General features: G+C 41.5%; 1 protein-coding gene across 2 annotated transcripts; it reads right to left on the reverse strand.

The window, feature by feature from the left end:
- Window positions 1-780: 780 nt before the first annotated feature.
- tefb (TEF transcription factor, PAR bZIP family member b) lies at window positions 781-14,930 on the reverse strand. Of its 2 annotated transcripts, none has more exons than XM_028600262.1 (4): window positions 14,659-14,930; window positions 6,236-6,775; window positions 4,709-4,926; window positions 781-3,644 (listed from the first exon to the last, which is right to left on the reverse strand). In XM_028600262.1, the coding sequence occupies exons 1-4, from the start codon at window positions 14,762-14,764 to the stop codon at window positions 3,429-3,431; spliced, it is 1,080 nt and encodes a 359-aa protein (XP_028456063.1). In that variant the 5' UTR covers window positions 14,765-14,930; the 3' UTR covers window positions 781-3,428. The 2 variants fall into 2 exon arrangements, with proteins under 2 accessions (XP_028456063.1, XP_028456062.1); XM_028600261.1 differs by lacking the exon at window positions 14,659-14,930 and adding an exon at window positions 7,852-8,346.
- Between the last annotated feature and the right edge of the window lie 2,171 nt (window positions 14,931-17,101).

The raw sequence follows: 17,101 nt of genomic DNA on the forward strand, positions 1-17,101 counted from the left end.
TCTCTGAAGGGATCCTTTCCATAATGTTGTCAGACACTTCACACACACACACACACACACACACAGTCGGAGCCTGTCAGCGGCAAAACGAGCACTTTTGTGAAGGTAAATACAAGCTGGACAATTGCCCTGTTAATTAACATTGGAGCTTGTTTCGCAGCGATCTCGCTTAATACTGGACCAATTTCAAGCTTGTTGTTCCCATCAGTCACTCAGACACAAAAACATAGGAAAATAAGGTTGAGAAAAAACAAACAGTAGTTACCCTTTAAGTGCAGCAGCTGTTACTATCTTTGTAGGTGAAGCCAGATGGCTGCAGATCTAAACCACTGCTGCTGCTGCTGCTGCTATCATCTTCTTTTCCAATTGGTGGCACAGGTTGGTGATGAACTGGATCATCTACAGCCTGCTGAACAACAAGGAGCAGGTTTTTTAGAGTTTGAGTTACAAGCCTGTTCCATGAGGTGCTTCACATTAAAAAAAGGGATGCTACATACGGTTTGCAGTACTATCAACAATCTTGATATCGGTCTTCTAAAAGACTCTCTCGGCCAGTTCCTTTAGTCAGCCTGATGCAGAACTTTTTTTTTTTATTTAGTTAACAAAACTAAAAGTTTGCATTCATCAACCACATTGACGAATAAAACAGCATAATAAAGTCAATGCCAAGTTTGAATGTCAATGCAACATAAAACACATTGTTAAGAAATGCCTTACACTACAGGAAACTGAAAACACAGAATCCACCAAGAGAACACAAAATCACCAACTGATCCGGTGTATCTAGATGTAGATCAATCTTTAGTAAATAGAAAACAATCCACACAGTGATCAAAAGATGCAGTTTTTTTAGCTGATGTTCGCCCCAAGATCAAGCACTGGCTGCACAAGGATAGGTGGAGCTATTATGCAAGTCATAAACACAGGACATCATAGCAAAGATGTCCTGCTTTTTATACCTTTCGACAGAACTGTACAAGAGACCATCAACCTACCCATCCAAAAACATATGACGTTTTTAGTGATGGTTCACAGACATAAGTACACTTGGTGTAAAATATTCAAGAAAAAGAAAAGACAAAGTTTACAGGGTTTCATGCATTAGGATCCTAGACTACAGAGGATCTAAACTGGAAGCATAAATGACTTTGGGGCATTTCTATTTAGTACATCATTAACAATTGTACATACATCGTCACTGAAAGAAAACGAGCATTACGTAACACATTATTTATTGCCACATTTATTTTCTTTCCAAGATTACGTCGATTATGAGCGCTGGCCGATCGCAACATGTGCATCAGCCAAAGACACTTAAGATATAGAGTCCCATAACAGTCTGTAATGTGTTCACTAATTTAGTCACAGACTCAGACCAGTTTAGCAAAAAGAACTCAATATATCAACTCGGGAGTCGAGGTTTTTGCCAAATGGAACTAAGCTGCTTCCTTTGTGCGCTCTGCTTCAACCAACACGGCTTTGTTGCCCTGCCAAACTTTGAATTATTCAAAACAGGAAGTGTTGGATGAGGTATAAAAGAGTGTGTGCCCTGTCCTTTGTATGTTCAGACACATGCTGTATGTCTATAGAGAAGAAAAGAAAATCTATATAAATCTGGTTTTAAAACAAACATCCAAAAGCACAGTCTATCCATTTATTTTCCCTGCATTGGTTCCATTAGAAGTAATGTTCCTCAATGGAAATAGAATTATCTGAAGTATCGTCGTACATCACAATCAACAGATGCATTATTACCATCAGTAGAAGTACAGCACTCTTTGACTAATTGGCAAATAAAAAAGGAATAGTATTGGGTTAATAAAGACACAGTCAGAACCCCTGTCTTAGGAAGTAAAGACCATGAGACAAGGCTTTTATTTACAAGGTTTAGAAGCAGTCAACTTTGGGCCTGGCAAAAATCTTTTTGTCTTTTTAAAAACCAATTCCAGCCATCACTACGCCACGACCAGACAGGCAGTGGCTCTAGCGCCCTCTACCTGCAGCGGGCAGTAAAATAAACATCCCTACGTATGAACATACCCCTCCACCTGTGAGGGCCATGCAGATCACCAGACATTTGCCTTCTTCAAACGGAAACTTAGAAGAGAAACTACAGCTCTCTCTTCATTTATAAAATATCATCTTTCGAGGAAACCCAAAGTCCGCCTTCTTTAGCAACATCTTGTTTGAGGCTCTGGGAGCTGATCTAAGGTTAGTAGAAAAAGGTAACTAGACCACAGTAGCTTTAAATTCTAGGTCATGCATGTTTTTCCCCCCCCTAATAAGCTACTGTGTCTCCAATGGTGGTAAATACGGTTAGTTGAAGGATTGCGTTTTTGATTTTGTTATTCGATTCCCTGCACTCTTCTTTGTTCAGTGTATTTTTGCGTTTGAAAGAAACGCAGAAAACGAAGAAATAAAAAAAAAATGAAATAAACATCTACCTAGATACCTGCCACCACTGTAATCTGTAATCTTTACATACTGTGTTTTTTTTAAGAGAAAGTGCAAAAATGGATTACACACTGATCCACGTACATACTGTATCTATGTGGTGCAGGGAGATGACTATATACAGTATACAGTTTTGGTCTGCATGTGGGTTATAAGACATTTTGTAAATATATTTTTTAATATACTGTGGACCTTCCATTTGTGTCATTGGTATAAAAAAGGAAGAACTAACGGACTCTCATCCTTTTCTCCTCTGCTGACCTGAGGTCTTTCTCTTTTCTCTTCAGGCTGGAAGTGCTACCGCGAATCCGTCCCCTGCTCTTTTATCCGTGCACTCATCTGTTCCGCTTCTATCCTTCTATCGTCCGAGCCTCAGCCGGAGTATTTTTGAAAGGAAGTACAGACACTAACACAGGTGCAACACAAGGAAATATAAGGGACGGACGACAAGAGTGCACCGTTCTAAATACAGGACTTGTAACTGACGTTCCTCATGCTTTGGTCCACTAAGAAGAAGTGCTGTGTGCAGTGCTAAAAACGGATTGGTGTAGTATTTAAAAGCCCGGGAAGCTTTTGTACCAGACTGCTCTTTTTTTACATTTCCTGACTTCGAAAACTGGCTTGAGACGGACCGGATTTTCCATGTGTGTTTGACCATGGGAGGGTCCACAATCGTCCTCTTCCTCTCTCAAGTGTAGGAGCCAGGCGCTCTCCACAGGCCTTCCTGTGACCACAACTCCCAGCATGCCTCACTGCCTGCCAGCGTGTAGCCACAACTCCAGCATCGCTGGAGCTCGACACAGCGACTGGAGGTCGGCAAAGACAACAGCGCAACATTTTGATTTCCTTGGTGGTTAGTGTCTGTGTTGAATACTGCGGGGAAGAGAGTTCTGCTTTTTGTCTCATTGCTAATTTGTGGGTTTTTCTTCAGAGGGTTAATTTTTTCTTTTCTTTTTTTTTTTTTTTTTTTTTTTTTACAGCGGACCATACTTAGCCTCGTATCGGGTCAGGATGTTCTTGCAGCGGCCGCAGTCCTTCCGCAGCTCGGCCACTTGCTGCCGCAGCGCTGCGTTTTCCCGCTCCAGGAAGGAGGCGCGCACCGTGATCTGGTTCTCCTTCAGCCGCCGGGCGTCACGCGAACGCTTCGCTGCCACGTTGTTCTTCTTCCTCCTGGACCAGTATTTGTCATCCTGAGGGAATGACAGTGAAGGTGAATGGAAAGAAAAGATAGAATGGGAGAGGTAGAGTTGACCATAACCTAACCAACATTAACGAGAGATTAAAAACAAACAAACATCTGTATTGTGAACACATCCACCCCCCCATCTTTGATCTCTAATCCACCACTGTGTTCAGAACACCAAGAGTCCAACTGCAGTCCCACTTAGTCATCCCTTTTTGTAGTAAACGTAATGTTTACTTTTTATTGTTAACAGTTTTTCATTATTAAGCAGCCCCTCCAGAAAAACGCAATTATGCGATCACATAATTCAACGCATAAATCAGACAAAGTCTGCACATTTATGCGGGGGCCGCATTTTTTCGCCGCATAAAATTGCCGATTTCCACGCAAAATATGCGAGGCTTGCATGATTTCATAATCCCTGCATTTTCATTGCAAAAAAAGTCACAGAAAGAAAGCAGAAAGTTGAAAAATGTTGCGTTTACTTCACACAAGAGCAGCCATTTTCCCCTGTTGCCATGGGAACGTTACGAAGTGACGTAATTAAGCGACGTGAACATCATCGAAAAGCAGGGTGTTGGGGGAATCACTTTTTTTTCCTCTCTTTCAGAAAAACAGCAATTTTTGCAAGTTCCCGCAATTTCATTGCATAAAATTGCATAAATATTCCGCATATTCCATCGCATTTTTTTAAGAAAACGTGCCGCATAATCAAGGATTTTTGCCCGCAACAATCACAAAAAACACTCTGCACTTTTCTGGAAGGACTGATTAAAATCAGAAAGCTGGGGTCCGTGTTTGATTCATTTTGAATAAAAATACAAATTGTACAGCCACTATGTCATTTATATATATCTTTGTGACCAGAAGCCATCAGTGACCCCGACTAAGTAACTCTCCCAGTCGTCATTTGTTGACAGTTTGCCATTTTTGGAACAGACAGATGTGTTTGTACCCAGAAGACACTACACACACACACACACACACACACACACACACACACACACACACACACACACACACACACACACACACGCACACGCACACGCACACGTGTTTAAAGTTGCCTACCTTCTGTTCGTCAGGAACAAACACTTTCTTGGCCTTCTTGATCATAGGCTGTGGTTTCAGCTCCTCGTCAGAGAACTTGTGTTTGCGCGGGTTGAACAGCTCTCCCCCCGGCACGCTGGACAGGACCAGGTCCGTGGGGTCCGGCTGGAAGTTAATGTCCACCTCGATGGCTTCTGGGTCGATGGGGGACGGAGTGCGACGTTCTGCAGGGATACAGTCTACGGGTGTGGAGAGACAAAGTAAGCTTAGATACAAGAGGCCACGCCAATAAAAAAAAAATAAAAAAACTACCTATATTTATTGTCGGGTATAAGAATGCGTGTGATGAACGAAACTGCCTGCTGCCTAAATGTTCTCTTCATATATTAGCACACAGGAGATTAGGTGACAGTAGGATGTATGGCACATCTGTTTAGACAGGCTTAATTTGGGACCTGTCAAGTAAATAACCATTTTCTGGTTACTGAATGTCAAACAAACAAAGTAAGCAGCTTGAAAACATGACTTTGATAACGATGAAAGACATGTTTCCTTATTTATCAAATAATCCAAACAATAATAGATATTGCTTATGAAAAGAATCCTTATTTGCAGCCCTATATACAGTTACATATATTAGAATATATACGGAACATGGTCAGGAAGAGTTGATTTTCCCTCTGACATTTGACATAGATATCTGGTTGTAGCTGAGCTTGTAGATGTTTTAGTCAACAGGTAATGTGATTTTTTTTTTTTCAACAAAGCTGAGTTGTTGCAAGGTTTCTACAGATCACAGTGATGTTTAGTGGGGACCGTCATGCAGGCCATGTGCCAAACATACGAAAATATAGCGTGGGTTTAAATGTCAGGATTTTGTCGTTGTGCCAAGTAGTGTCTTTGTCTTCAATGTTAGTTAATGTTGCCCTTGTGTCTACAAGGCTAGAGCAGCTAAAAGTACACACTATACAGCTCCACCTACAGGCCAAAAGTTTGGACACACCTCATTCAATGTGTTTATTTTCATGACTATTTACATTGTAGATTCTCACTGAAGGCATCAAAACTATGAATGAACACATGTGGAATTATGTACTTAACAAAAAAGTGTGAAATAACTGAAAACATGTCTTATATTTTAGATTCTTCAAAGTAGCCACCCTTTGCTTTTTTTGATAACTCTGCAAACCCTTGGTGTTCTCTCAATGAGCTTCATGAGGTAGTCACCTGAAATGGTTTTACCTTCACAGGTGTGCTTTGTCAGGGTTAATTAGTGGAATTATTTCCCTTATTAATAAAAAAGCAAAGGGTGGCTACTTTGGAGAATCTAAAATATAAGACATGTTTTCAGTTATTTCACACTTTTTTGTTAAGTACATAATTCCACATGTGTTCATTCATAGTTTTGATGCCTTCAGTGAGAATCTACAATGTAAATAGTCATGAAAATAAAAAGGAAACGCATTGAATGAGAAGGTGTGTCCAAACTTTTGGCCTGTACTGTATATCCAAAAACAGTAAATCTATAAATATAAATCTTTTTCTCACCTGTTTTCTCCTCTTTCACTTCCACTTCTGCTCTGGCCTCCTCAGACAAAGATTCCTCTTCTTGTCCTTCCTCTTCCTCTTCCTCTTCCTCTTCCTCTAGCTTGGCTGGTTGTAACGTAGTGACCGTGACCGCTTCCTCTGGATCGGAGGTGACCGTAGAGGTGGCGGGGACGGAGGGGGCTGATGCCGAGGTGGGGGCAGGGGCTGCAGCAGAAGTGGTAGTAGTAGCAGTAGGAGTAACCTTAGGGACGTATTTGCCTTTGAGTCCCACCGAGGCCAGAGTCTTCTGCAGCTCCTCCTCCTCCAGGCTCGCAGGGATCCCGTTCTCCAGGAGGAACTCATCCAGGTCCATGTACTCCAAGTGGAAGGTCTCCCCGTCATAGGGAATGGTCTTCTCCCAAATGGCTGGGGTCAAGGAGGCCGATACCCCTCCACCGCCACCGCCGCTGATGCCTCCTCTAGAGCCTCCACCAGCACTCGCTGCTCCGGCCCCGCCTCCCTCCACATCCTCAGACGAGCACAGCTTCTCTTTCTCTATTTCTGCATTAAAAAAGGAAAGATGAGGGAACAGTGGTTAAATAAATGGCTGCCTGCTGTGAGGGAAAGGTTTCCCTGTGTACTAGAGGTGTGAATCTTCACTGATCTCCCGATTCGATTACGATCATCATGTCAGCGATTCAATTCGATATCTCGATGCATCACGATGCATCAAATACATTTTTACTATTAAAGCCATACAGGATATTTTATTCATAGCTTTTCAAGCTTCAAAAACTAAAACATTCTGCAGTGCTCCAATACTGAATAAATTGGATGCATCAAACTATACAGCACTGAGCACATGGCACTTCCTGAATGTGCAAAACATACCAGAATATGTAAACAGAAATGTTGTTAGGCCTACATTAAATTATAAACAGAAATAATCGATTATGGCCTGGCCGATTATCGATGCAGCATCGTCCATGTCCATGATTCGATGCATCGATTATTTGATTAATTTCAATACCTCTGTGTACACATAACAGGGGTCCTTCTTTAGAGAGGGACAAGTGTACACACAGGAAAAGAAAAAAAAAAAAGGTTTAAAACCAATGAGGTTGAAAGTAAGAAAGTAGATGCCTAGATAGAATAAAATGCAGAAGGAAACCAGAAAGTAGACGAGTAGCCTAAAGGCAAAAAAAAAAAAAAAAAAAAAGAAAAACAGGAAAGAGCCCTAGCTGCTTGTACCACACATGCAACACCAAGCACCACCACACAAACTAGGGACCAAATAACACTAAACTGATGTGTGTAATGAAAAGCCAAGTAGTGTCTTTGTCTTCAGGTGTCCTCCCAGTGGATGTGCGGAGCTTTGAGAGCAGCAGAGAGGAGTTGGAACTTTTTGTTCTTTTCTTGCAGCCTCGGATCAATCTGGCTCCGAGCAACATAAAGCGTGACCGTCCTAACCCGGCCTTAATTAGCAGCCATAATGTCATCCAAATACAAGTAACGACGCTTGGCGCATATTTGAGGATTGTGCACATGTAGTTGAGTATGTAAGCGTCAAAACAGTCAACAAACTCGCCGTTAATTACTAAAGGCAAGGAGCGCTTGTTTTCGCGTTCTGATCTTACCGTCGTCGCCTTCCTCCAGGATGTTGGGAGGAGGGATGTCCATGATCTTCTTTAACACGAAAGGGTAGGACTTCTGCGGATCCGCTTTAACGACGTTACCGCTGGGCTTGAGCGCCACTGTCACCGCTGCTTTGCCAGACATTGTTCGCCGCTAAGCTTCGAGCAAACAGGGGGGGAGATGTTTCTAACGGTACCGGGAGCGCAGTCCTCCACCGGGGAATGAATGAAAGCTGCAGGAACAGACGCGAACTGTTTCTCCACCAGTGCTGCCTTCAGGCCTGTCTGTCAATATCAACGCTTTTAGGATGCAAAAACAACACCACACGGACGCCTTGGTCTCTGTGCCACTGCCGACCGAGTGCGCTTGTTGGATATTCATGAGTACGTTCCCCGCCCACTCGTGGAATACTAGAATCTGATTGGTCGACAGGGCCTTCCATGTTAATGTTACTGCACAGAGTAAACGGAGCGCTCTCCTTTGTTCCTGTAGTGGTTCTAGGACTGCATTGGCCGTAAACACTCCACGTAGAGATTCAATTCTTTATATAGAGAGGGATGTACGGAACGTAAGCTGCGACGGGAACATACAGTCCCGTGCAGCCAGCATATTAATATTGTTTAAGTGGGAAGTGTCACGGCTGTACTCGCGCATACAATTAACCTGCGTGGAAAAGATGCGAAAAGCATCCAGCTGAAGCATTGCACACTTTCATCATGACCACAGATTGAACCACACACACACACACACACACACACACACACACACACACAGCAATGTGTAGCCTATGTGCTCGTGCAAAGATTTTTTGTCGCTTGCATCCTCCACAAGAAAATACTCGTGGCAAAACACGTGCCCCCTCCCTCATCCTACTCACGTGAAAGTACAATCTGTCAAAAGGGCGTAACTTTAGATATTTAGCACGTGCGGGCTATTCGGAAAGGCGGTCACGCGCCCGTCGTTTGAACAGCTGGCACGGGGACCCAAAGGTAACAGAGTTCACAAGACAACTCAGAATACCAACGTTACGACGTGTCTTTCTAATAATATAATGCTATTTTTTTCGTTTCTATGTCCTGACAAAACGATAGTTTGGACCGCATAACCATAGACTAGCTAAAGAATGTTATAGCCCCCAAAACTATTTAAAGTAACCCCCTAAAATGCGTTATCTGCAGGCTACGTCGTCACGTTTGAACCGGTTTGAACTCAATGCCACCCATTATTTCGCTGAACCGTAGCCTATGCTGTTAACGAAGCACATTTTTATGCTAATTAAATCTTTCGCATCATAATCTCACGTTTCCGTTGCGCTGCTATATTGCGCGCGACAGTCTCTCGTTCTCTTTGGCAGGATATGTGTAATTTCAGGAACACAATGTTCAAACCGCACAGCACACTCATGTAAACACACCAAATCTGTGTTTTTCACCAATTCACGATAACCACACGGTCAACAAAATGCCCTCTGTGTGTGTGTGTGTGTGTGTGTGTGTGTGTGTGTGTGTGTGTGTGTGTGTGTGTGTGTGTGTGTGCTGTAACTGTCCCAGCGGAGAGGAAACTAAATCCTCGGGATTGAATAGAGGATTGAAGACAAGAAGGCTACTGTTTACATTCCCGTTTTATCTATTTATAATGGTGCACTAGGCAGAGAAAAGACCAATGTCTTTACAAGACGCCTCAGCAGCACTTGAACAATTATAATTGAAAGTGTCGAGGAATGGGGAATATACCTGCAAACGTCTCTAGACTGAAGCCAGTTACATGTAGGCCTAGGCTACCACCTAATACTGTGATGCCTATTACACTTAAGGTCAGGAGTTTTGAAATACTGAGTAATAAGTCTAGTCTAAACCTGTGAGTACCACACATGAGAACATTTTTGACTTGCCACAAACCAAACTAGAGCTGCAAAGATGAATTGATTAGTTATCAACTATTACATTAATCGCCAACTATTTTGATAAATTGATCACTCGGAATGAGTCATTTATGATTGATTCCAACTTCTTAAATGTGATTTTTTTTTTTCTTAGTGTCCTCATGGCTCTGACAGTAAACTGAAGATCTTTGACTTTTGGACAAAACAAGACATTTGAAGAGGTCATCTCTTGCACTTTCATTTTTCACCACTTTCTGACATTTTATAGACCAAACAACTAATTGATTAATCAAGAAAATTATGAACGGATGAATGGACTTTGAAAATAAACATTAGCTGCAGCCCTAAACCAAACTCAATACAATTTTCAAAGTATTAAAAATAATATATACATATATTAAAATAAAAATACATCTTTTTTTTATCCATTTAACTTGTCAATTGTGTTTTTGGTAAATTGTATCTCCCTAACTCTTGGTTTAAAAAGGTTGAAAACGCCACTGACCAGGTCAAAACCCAGCTTTAATCTAGTCAACAGAGAGGTTGCTGCTAATTCATCCACGGTGCTGATCAGGCGTTGAGCACGGTAGCAAATTGCTCTGCGAGTGCTGCACCGCAGGAAACCACATACTTAAATTTCTCTGAAACATCTATCTATTTCAAACCATAGAGTGTACACTGCAATCCAGTTAAAATGTCACTTAGTTTGCATAACAAACTGTTTTGAGATGACTTTGTTTTGTCAATGTTCAAGCATAAACACAATAGAAAACACCAAACTCGCTTAGAATGACTATTTACAGTAGTATAAAACTGGTACACACGCTTGAGACTCCCTGTTTGTGAGGATGATGAATATCGTGGGCAGTCTGGCTGCGTGTTGCACAATAACCCACCAAAATTAATTCAATTATGTAGTAGGCCTAACCTACTTCACCTGTACTTGTGTAAAAGTTTACAGTATACAGTCCTGTTACTCGCTAAATATCCTGCAGAGCTTGTTGAAAAAACAAGATAAGCCTTGGTTTCAAGTCTGTTGTGTGCAAAACATGCAATCATCCGCTGGTTGAGAATTACACCGTAATTCTTAGAATAAAGACTTCTCAGTGCCCTATGCTGTCCGTTTACATTAAAGGAAACATTATATTTACTCTCATAAAGTAGCTCAGAGATGGGGTGGCCTTGTGGTCCACCTTTTGTTTAAAAGGTCCAGTATGTGGGAATTTCTCCCATCTAGCGTTGAGATCATATATCGCAATTAACTCTCTCGCGCCACGTAGTTCAAAAGTAGGTATTATTACAGCTACGGTAGCCTTCACGCTTCAAAAAGCCGGTCTCTTGCTCTTTTCAATCTCCTTTTTCTTTTTCTGGTCGAAGAAGAAGAAGACTCCTGTTCCTGAAATTTGGATTTTGAATACGTGTGGTCCTCCATGTTTCCTTCTTCAAACTTGCCGGGGCCGGGAAGCTACGATACCCATTAGCAGCATTAGCAGCACCTGTGAGTTTATCATGTGACAGAGAAAACGCGAAAGGCGGAGCAGTACGTCCTGTATGTCCCTTACTGGCTACCGTATTTCAAGATGGAGCATGAATATGGAGCGTCTACCCTTATATATATATATATATATATATATATATATATATATATATATATATATATATATATATATATATATATATATATATATATATATATATATGTCAATGCGTCTACCAAGGGGGTAAGCCTCTCTCCACAACGCGTACCTCCTATGGCGCCATTTTGATGCTAACAAGCACTCACCCGCTGTTAGCAATCCATTGACTCCCATTCATTTTGGCGTCACTTTGACAGCGAATAACTTTACATCTGAAGCGTTTAAAGACTATTTGTCCATTTTTTATTTCTAAAGAAACACAACAATGTATAAAAGGCTCCATTACCTTGTACCTCACGTTATTTTTATAAAAAACGATTGTGTCATAACCATGCGACTTACTGTCGCATAGTAGAGGAATTACCGTACAGTACAGGAGAAGCTTGCAGGCAGTTTGGACTTACATGAGATGTTTAGGTTTAATTACTAATGTTAACTAGCATGTTAGTGATCAATAATTAGCCTGTGTCCATGTTATCTCCTTACATACACCTACACTCTCCTTCTCTGTGAGATTGGGAATGATTGAGATTTCTCTCGGCACAGCTACCAGAAGACTTCACACTTTCAGACAGGTTGCTCACGTCACATCTACGTCTTCACGCTCACCCGAAAAGTGCTTCTAAAATCCTCCACTCGTCTCCGTTTAGAACATTTATTTTACGGTCTATTGCGTCTACCCCAGTTCATGCGAATGCAAATGTAAAATTTCAAGCCAAAATGAATACTTGGAATTGATGGTGGTGGTAAATCTTCATGAAAAAGGACAAGTTGGTGAACGGGCAACACATAATGAACAACTAAACACGTTACACACTGGACCTTTAAAAACAAAGATGTACAAAGTTTTCTTTGCGTACTGCTGATTGAACGTTAAATTCAATCTATGGAAGCCAAACAAGAGTTTTAACAGAACGTTAATTTGTGTTATTAAGAACGTATTATTTCAGTGTCCTCTCTAAAAGAGGGGCTTTGCTGTTTTACAATTTTTACCAACACACACCACAGTACGAGCATGTAGCATGGCGAGATAACACAGTGTGCTCGGCTCCGGGGCAAAAGATCTGAAGCTTCTCTCCTGAACTTCACGCCTTGTTGAGGCGTTGTAAGACATATCACAGGAAGAAAAAATTATCTGCAATGACCGTGAAGGGCAGACAGCGAGGAGTCATGTCATATTATTACCAGGTACAACAAACATGACTGTCAATACAGAGATGCAATTTGTCATGCTCAAAACACGCAGGTTAATGGTATTCTGCTCTACGTTAATATTGTGCAATTTACTGCAAAAACTCTGCACATCTTGTTTTGGGCTAATTATGTCAGCACAAGTAGCAAATAAGGCAGCAAATGGATCAGTGTTGGCAGCGCAAGTAAATGTCATTTTATGAATAATGCTATTTGTCTACATTGGATATATGTTTTCCAATGACACAAATGTGCACATTCCATACATGTACCAAAAACAAGATGTCAGTTGTCTTCTTCTGTCTTCTACATGCTGAATCTCAATCCCAGCATTGTCTAGCGGGGGTCAGGGCCCCACTGGCCCATCCGCCCAATCCCATCAACCCTGAACAAGCATCAGCCCTGCAGATTAAGGGCCCTTTAAGAGTTTATACAGCCATTTCCAAATACTTAATTTGCGTACCAGCAGTTAATTAGCAAATTAGGTCAGCGAATGCAACAATATTTTTATTATTTAATAATTAAATATGTTGGCAGCATAGTAAAAGGGCATCTTATGAAAAGTTATTTAAGGGTCACTTTTACTTGCATGTGGATCATTTACAGTAAACCGACAGACCGTAAGGTATTAACATTTTGACACTTGCAGTACCGGTCTGCGGAAAGAAAAAAAGAAAGAAAGGGCTATTCCTGTGGCCTAGTGGTCTATAACATGTGAACTGGTTTAAGTACAGCTGGGGGCCCTTGTGCAGATGATTCCTGTCAGTCTCACCTTATGATTCCTTTCTATCTTTACTGTCAAGTATCGCATCAAAATGCCATAAAAAAAGAATCATCTAACAAAAGAAGCAAGTAAGGAAAAAGTACAATAGAAGAACCAAGTGCACAAAGAAACGAATGATGTGATGAAACCGTGAGTTAGGACTGTTTCAGTGCTGTTGCATCAGTTGCAGGTTGCTGTGTTGTTACTGCATGGAGAAACAGCACACAGTATGCTGACTAGAAGCAGCTCATACCTTTGATCACTTGTTCCACAGTTTGAGTGCAGCTGGCAACATTTCCATATAGGCCTAAACCTGCAACAGGGTGATGATGATCACCTTTACTACAGTAATCAGTACAATGAGGAGTTCCTGATTGCAGCAGGAGTGAGGGAAACCGGACACCATTTCCTGATTTCCTATTGTAAAGAGGGTGGTGAGGTGTTTTACAGTTGCTCATACATCTGGATTTATTGTCTGCAGTTGGTGGAAGAAGCACTGGGATCTTTCGCTTAATCTCAAAGATTTTCATTTAAATTAATGTCTGCAGTCCCTTTATCACTGGAGAAGCTAACACAATTGAACGAGATTGAGCCTATGGGCAACTGATGAAAAGTGTTGTAATATTATACGAACTGGGCGTCTGCGAAATAAATTATAGAAATAAAAAATGCAGCATTACCGGTTTTCTCCATTGATGGAACTATGCACTCAGTTCTGAAACACTGAAGCTTGTGTATCAACAGGACTCCAGACCATAAACATAGAATGAGATTCTAGTCTGGAGAGTAGCAATACTTCAATGTAAAAATATGAATCCTACATTTTTAATTCAACTTAGGAACTTTTAACAAAACTACTTAGAGCCTCAAAAGTTAAAAGTACTCATTAGTCAGCAGAATGGTCTCGGATTGGATTACTGGTGATGTAGTTAGTGGTCGAGCTAAAGCTAATTTTAGCTACTTATGTGACTGCTAAAATGTTCAGTCACATAAATGCAGTAGAGTAGATGGTACATTTCTCTCCAAAATGTGGTGGCATAGAAGTAAAGTAGCATAAAATGACTCAATAATATTAGAGTACAAGTCCCTTCAAATTGCACCTACAATACTTTAGAGCAGTGTTTCCCAAAGTGGGGTCCGGGGACCCACCAGGGGTCCTTGAGGTAGTTCCAAAGGGTCCCCAGCAAAAAGGTAAAACATTTTTTCACTAAAATTTTCATTATAATTCCATCCATGAGTAATTACAAAAGGTATGCCTATTTTGTTCATGGGTTTCATACACCTACTGTAATGTTATAAAACATCTATAGGTAAATATCCTATCCCATGTTCTTACCGGTGTCATCAAAGGGAGGGAAGGAGAAGGGATAGTCAGCCAACGCCTTGAGGAGATCAGGAACGTCGCTCCCATCTCCAAAGAGGATTTGGTTAGCAGTTGACATGACGACCAACCTGTGAAAGTATCTGATGTCTGAAAGAGAGTCCAACTGAATGAGAAACGCTCAGAATGTGAACCAGCAGCTGAGTCGGTCACTTTTAACCAACTTTGCACCAAGTCACATCAGGAGGACCGCCTGCATGTGTTCAAACCCAAAACAACTTGTATGGGAAGCCACGCCCCCTGCGACATGTTGATTTGACGACAGCTGAGCATGCGCCTGTCAGTCACACCGCAGAGCCTATGAGAAAGCAGGGGCGGGCTCTGACAGGAGGACAACAACAACTCTATTCAGCCAGCACATTTCTGCACGTGCAAGCAAGAGGAGGCTCCCGGCCAGGTCCACGTGAGCGCCCCACGCCATCTAGTGACCTATTAGAGTAGTGCACCAAAAAGGTGATGGCTTTAAAGTACAATCAACATTGGATTTACTTGAAGCGTTTGAGGAACTATATTAGCAATACCACATTGTAAAAATCCTCCATATATTACAAGTAAATAGTTCACAGGTTGTGGCCGGGTTAGCTCAGTAGGTAGAGCAGGCACACATGCATAGAGGTGTATGTCTCGACGCAGAAGGTCCAGGGTTCGAGTCTGACCTGTGACAATTTTCCTGCATGTCTATCCCTTCTCTCTCCCCCCTTTCATATCTGGCTGTCCTTTCCATTAAATGCTGAAATGCCCAAAAAAAAAGTTCACAGGTTTAACTAGACAAACAGTGCTTCACTTTGTTCATTTTGTTGAGCAACACTATTAGGGTGACAATGTTTTGAACCATAATAACACACATATTTGCTCTACATAAACATACACAAAGTCAAATCATACCACCAAAAACACATGTCTTTGCTTGAGTACGGAACTGAACATACCAATGTTTATTGAGACTTTGAGCACTCATTTGCGGGGAGTATTTTAATAAGCAGTTAAGGCCTCGAACAGCCTCTCTTAGTGAACTGACAGTCCTGATATTAATATTCCCTGCTCAAACAGGACACAAACAGAAGGGAAAAGAACAAAAACAATTTTAATAACACTGTGTGTGAATGTCACATGGGTCATTTTACACAAAAGGGTGCATGTATGGTTAAAGGACAATTCCGGCGCAAAATGAACCTAGGGGTTAATAACACGTGTAACGAGTCGACCGTTCTTTGGGATATGTTTTCATGCTAATCAAGTGTATGTGGCTTGAAACAAGCTAGCACGAACCGCTGATTAGCTTAACGCTAGGCAGTCGGGGCACTGGAAGAATAAAATCGCTATTTCTACACCACTAACAAAGCTCAAAATATCACCACACTTCCACGGTAGCATAATGAGGGTCTCTACATGTAAACCAAAGCATTGAGAACTTTGTAAGTGTACAGACAGTTTATTAAAAAGATAGTTTATAAAGACATTACCTTGGAGTATACAGGCAATCGCCATCTTGGCAAAACAGTCACGACGAACAGTCATGTTACTGGTTGCACAGCGTTCGTGGTTCGACTGGTCGTGACTGTTTTCCCGAGACGGCGATTGCCTGTATACCCGAAGGTAATGTCTTTATATTATGCTACTGTTGGAGTGTGGTGTTATTTTGAGCCTTGTTAGTGGTATAAAAAAAAAGTACTCTTCCAGTGCCCCGAATGCCTAGCGTTAAGCTAATCAGCGGTTTGTGCTAGCTTTTTCAAGCTATATACACATTTTATTAGCATGAAAACCTATCCCAGAGAAAGGTTGACTCAGTACGCATGTGTTATTAACCCCTAGGTTCATTTTGCGCCGGAATCTTCCTTTCTGTGATCAAAGATGTGTTTGTATCTGCTGTGTTTTTTCAGAGTGGCACCAACATGAGCCTTACTTTCACAGCACTGAATGCTTTTTTCGCTGAATAAACATGAGCAAAAGTAGCTCTGTATGTTTCCATACAGTCAGAAGAAATTCAAATTCTTACCAACTTAAAGTAAAGAGTGTATACCGCATGTTTGGAAATGCAAATACATGCGCTTTAGAGGATGGATACCTGACTCGAGCCCAACGGGACCCGACGGTACCCGATGGGCCGGGCCGGTTTCGGACAGATATTTAGAAGATGATGTTCAGGTTCGGGTCGGGCTCGGTCACATCAGCGCGATAGGGCAGTGAACATTTTAAATTTAAAACAGCTTATTATGTAGGTGCGCGCCTGTGTTAACGTGCGCGTGGATGCGCTCATCTGTTAACATTTTCCGAATGCCTTCCTACAGTTTCTTAATAAAAGCAGGTTTTCCACACACAAAAAAAAAACGTACGTGTCATTGGTATGAGAAAAGAAAATTAGCGGCTCGGACATAAATATCTTAATGCCTGTCGGGCT

This window comes from Perca flavescens, chromosome 15, assembly GCF_004354835.1.
Source record: "Perca flavescens isolate YP-PL-M2 chromosome 15, PFLA_1.0, whole genome shotgun sequence".
Lineage (NCBI taxonomy): Eukaryota > Metazoa > Chordata > Actinopteri > Perciformes > Percidae > Perca > Perca flavescens.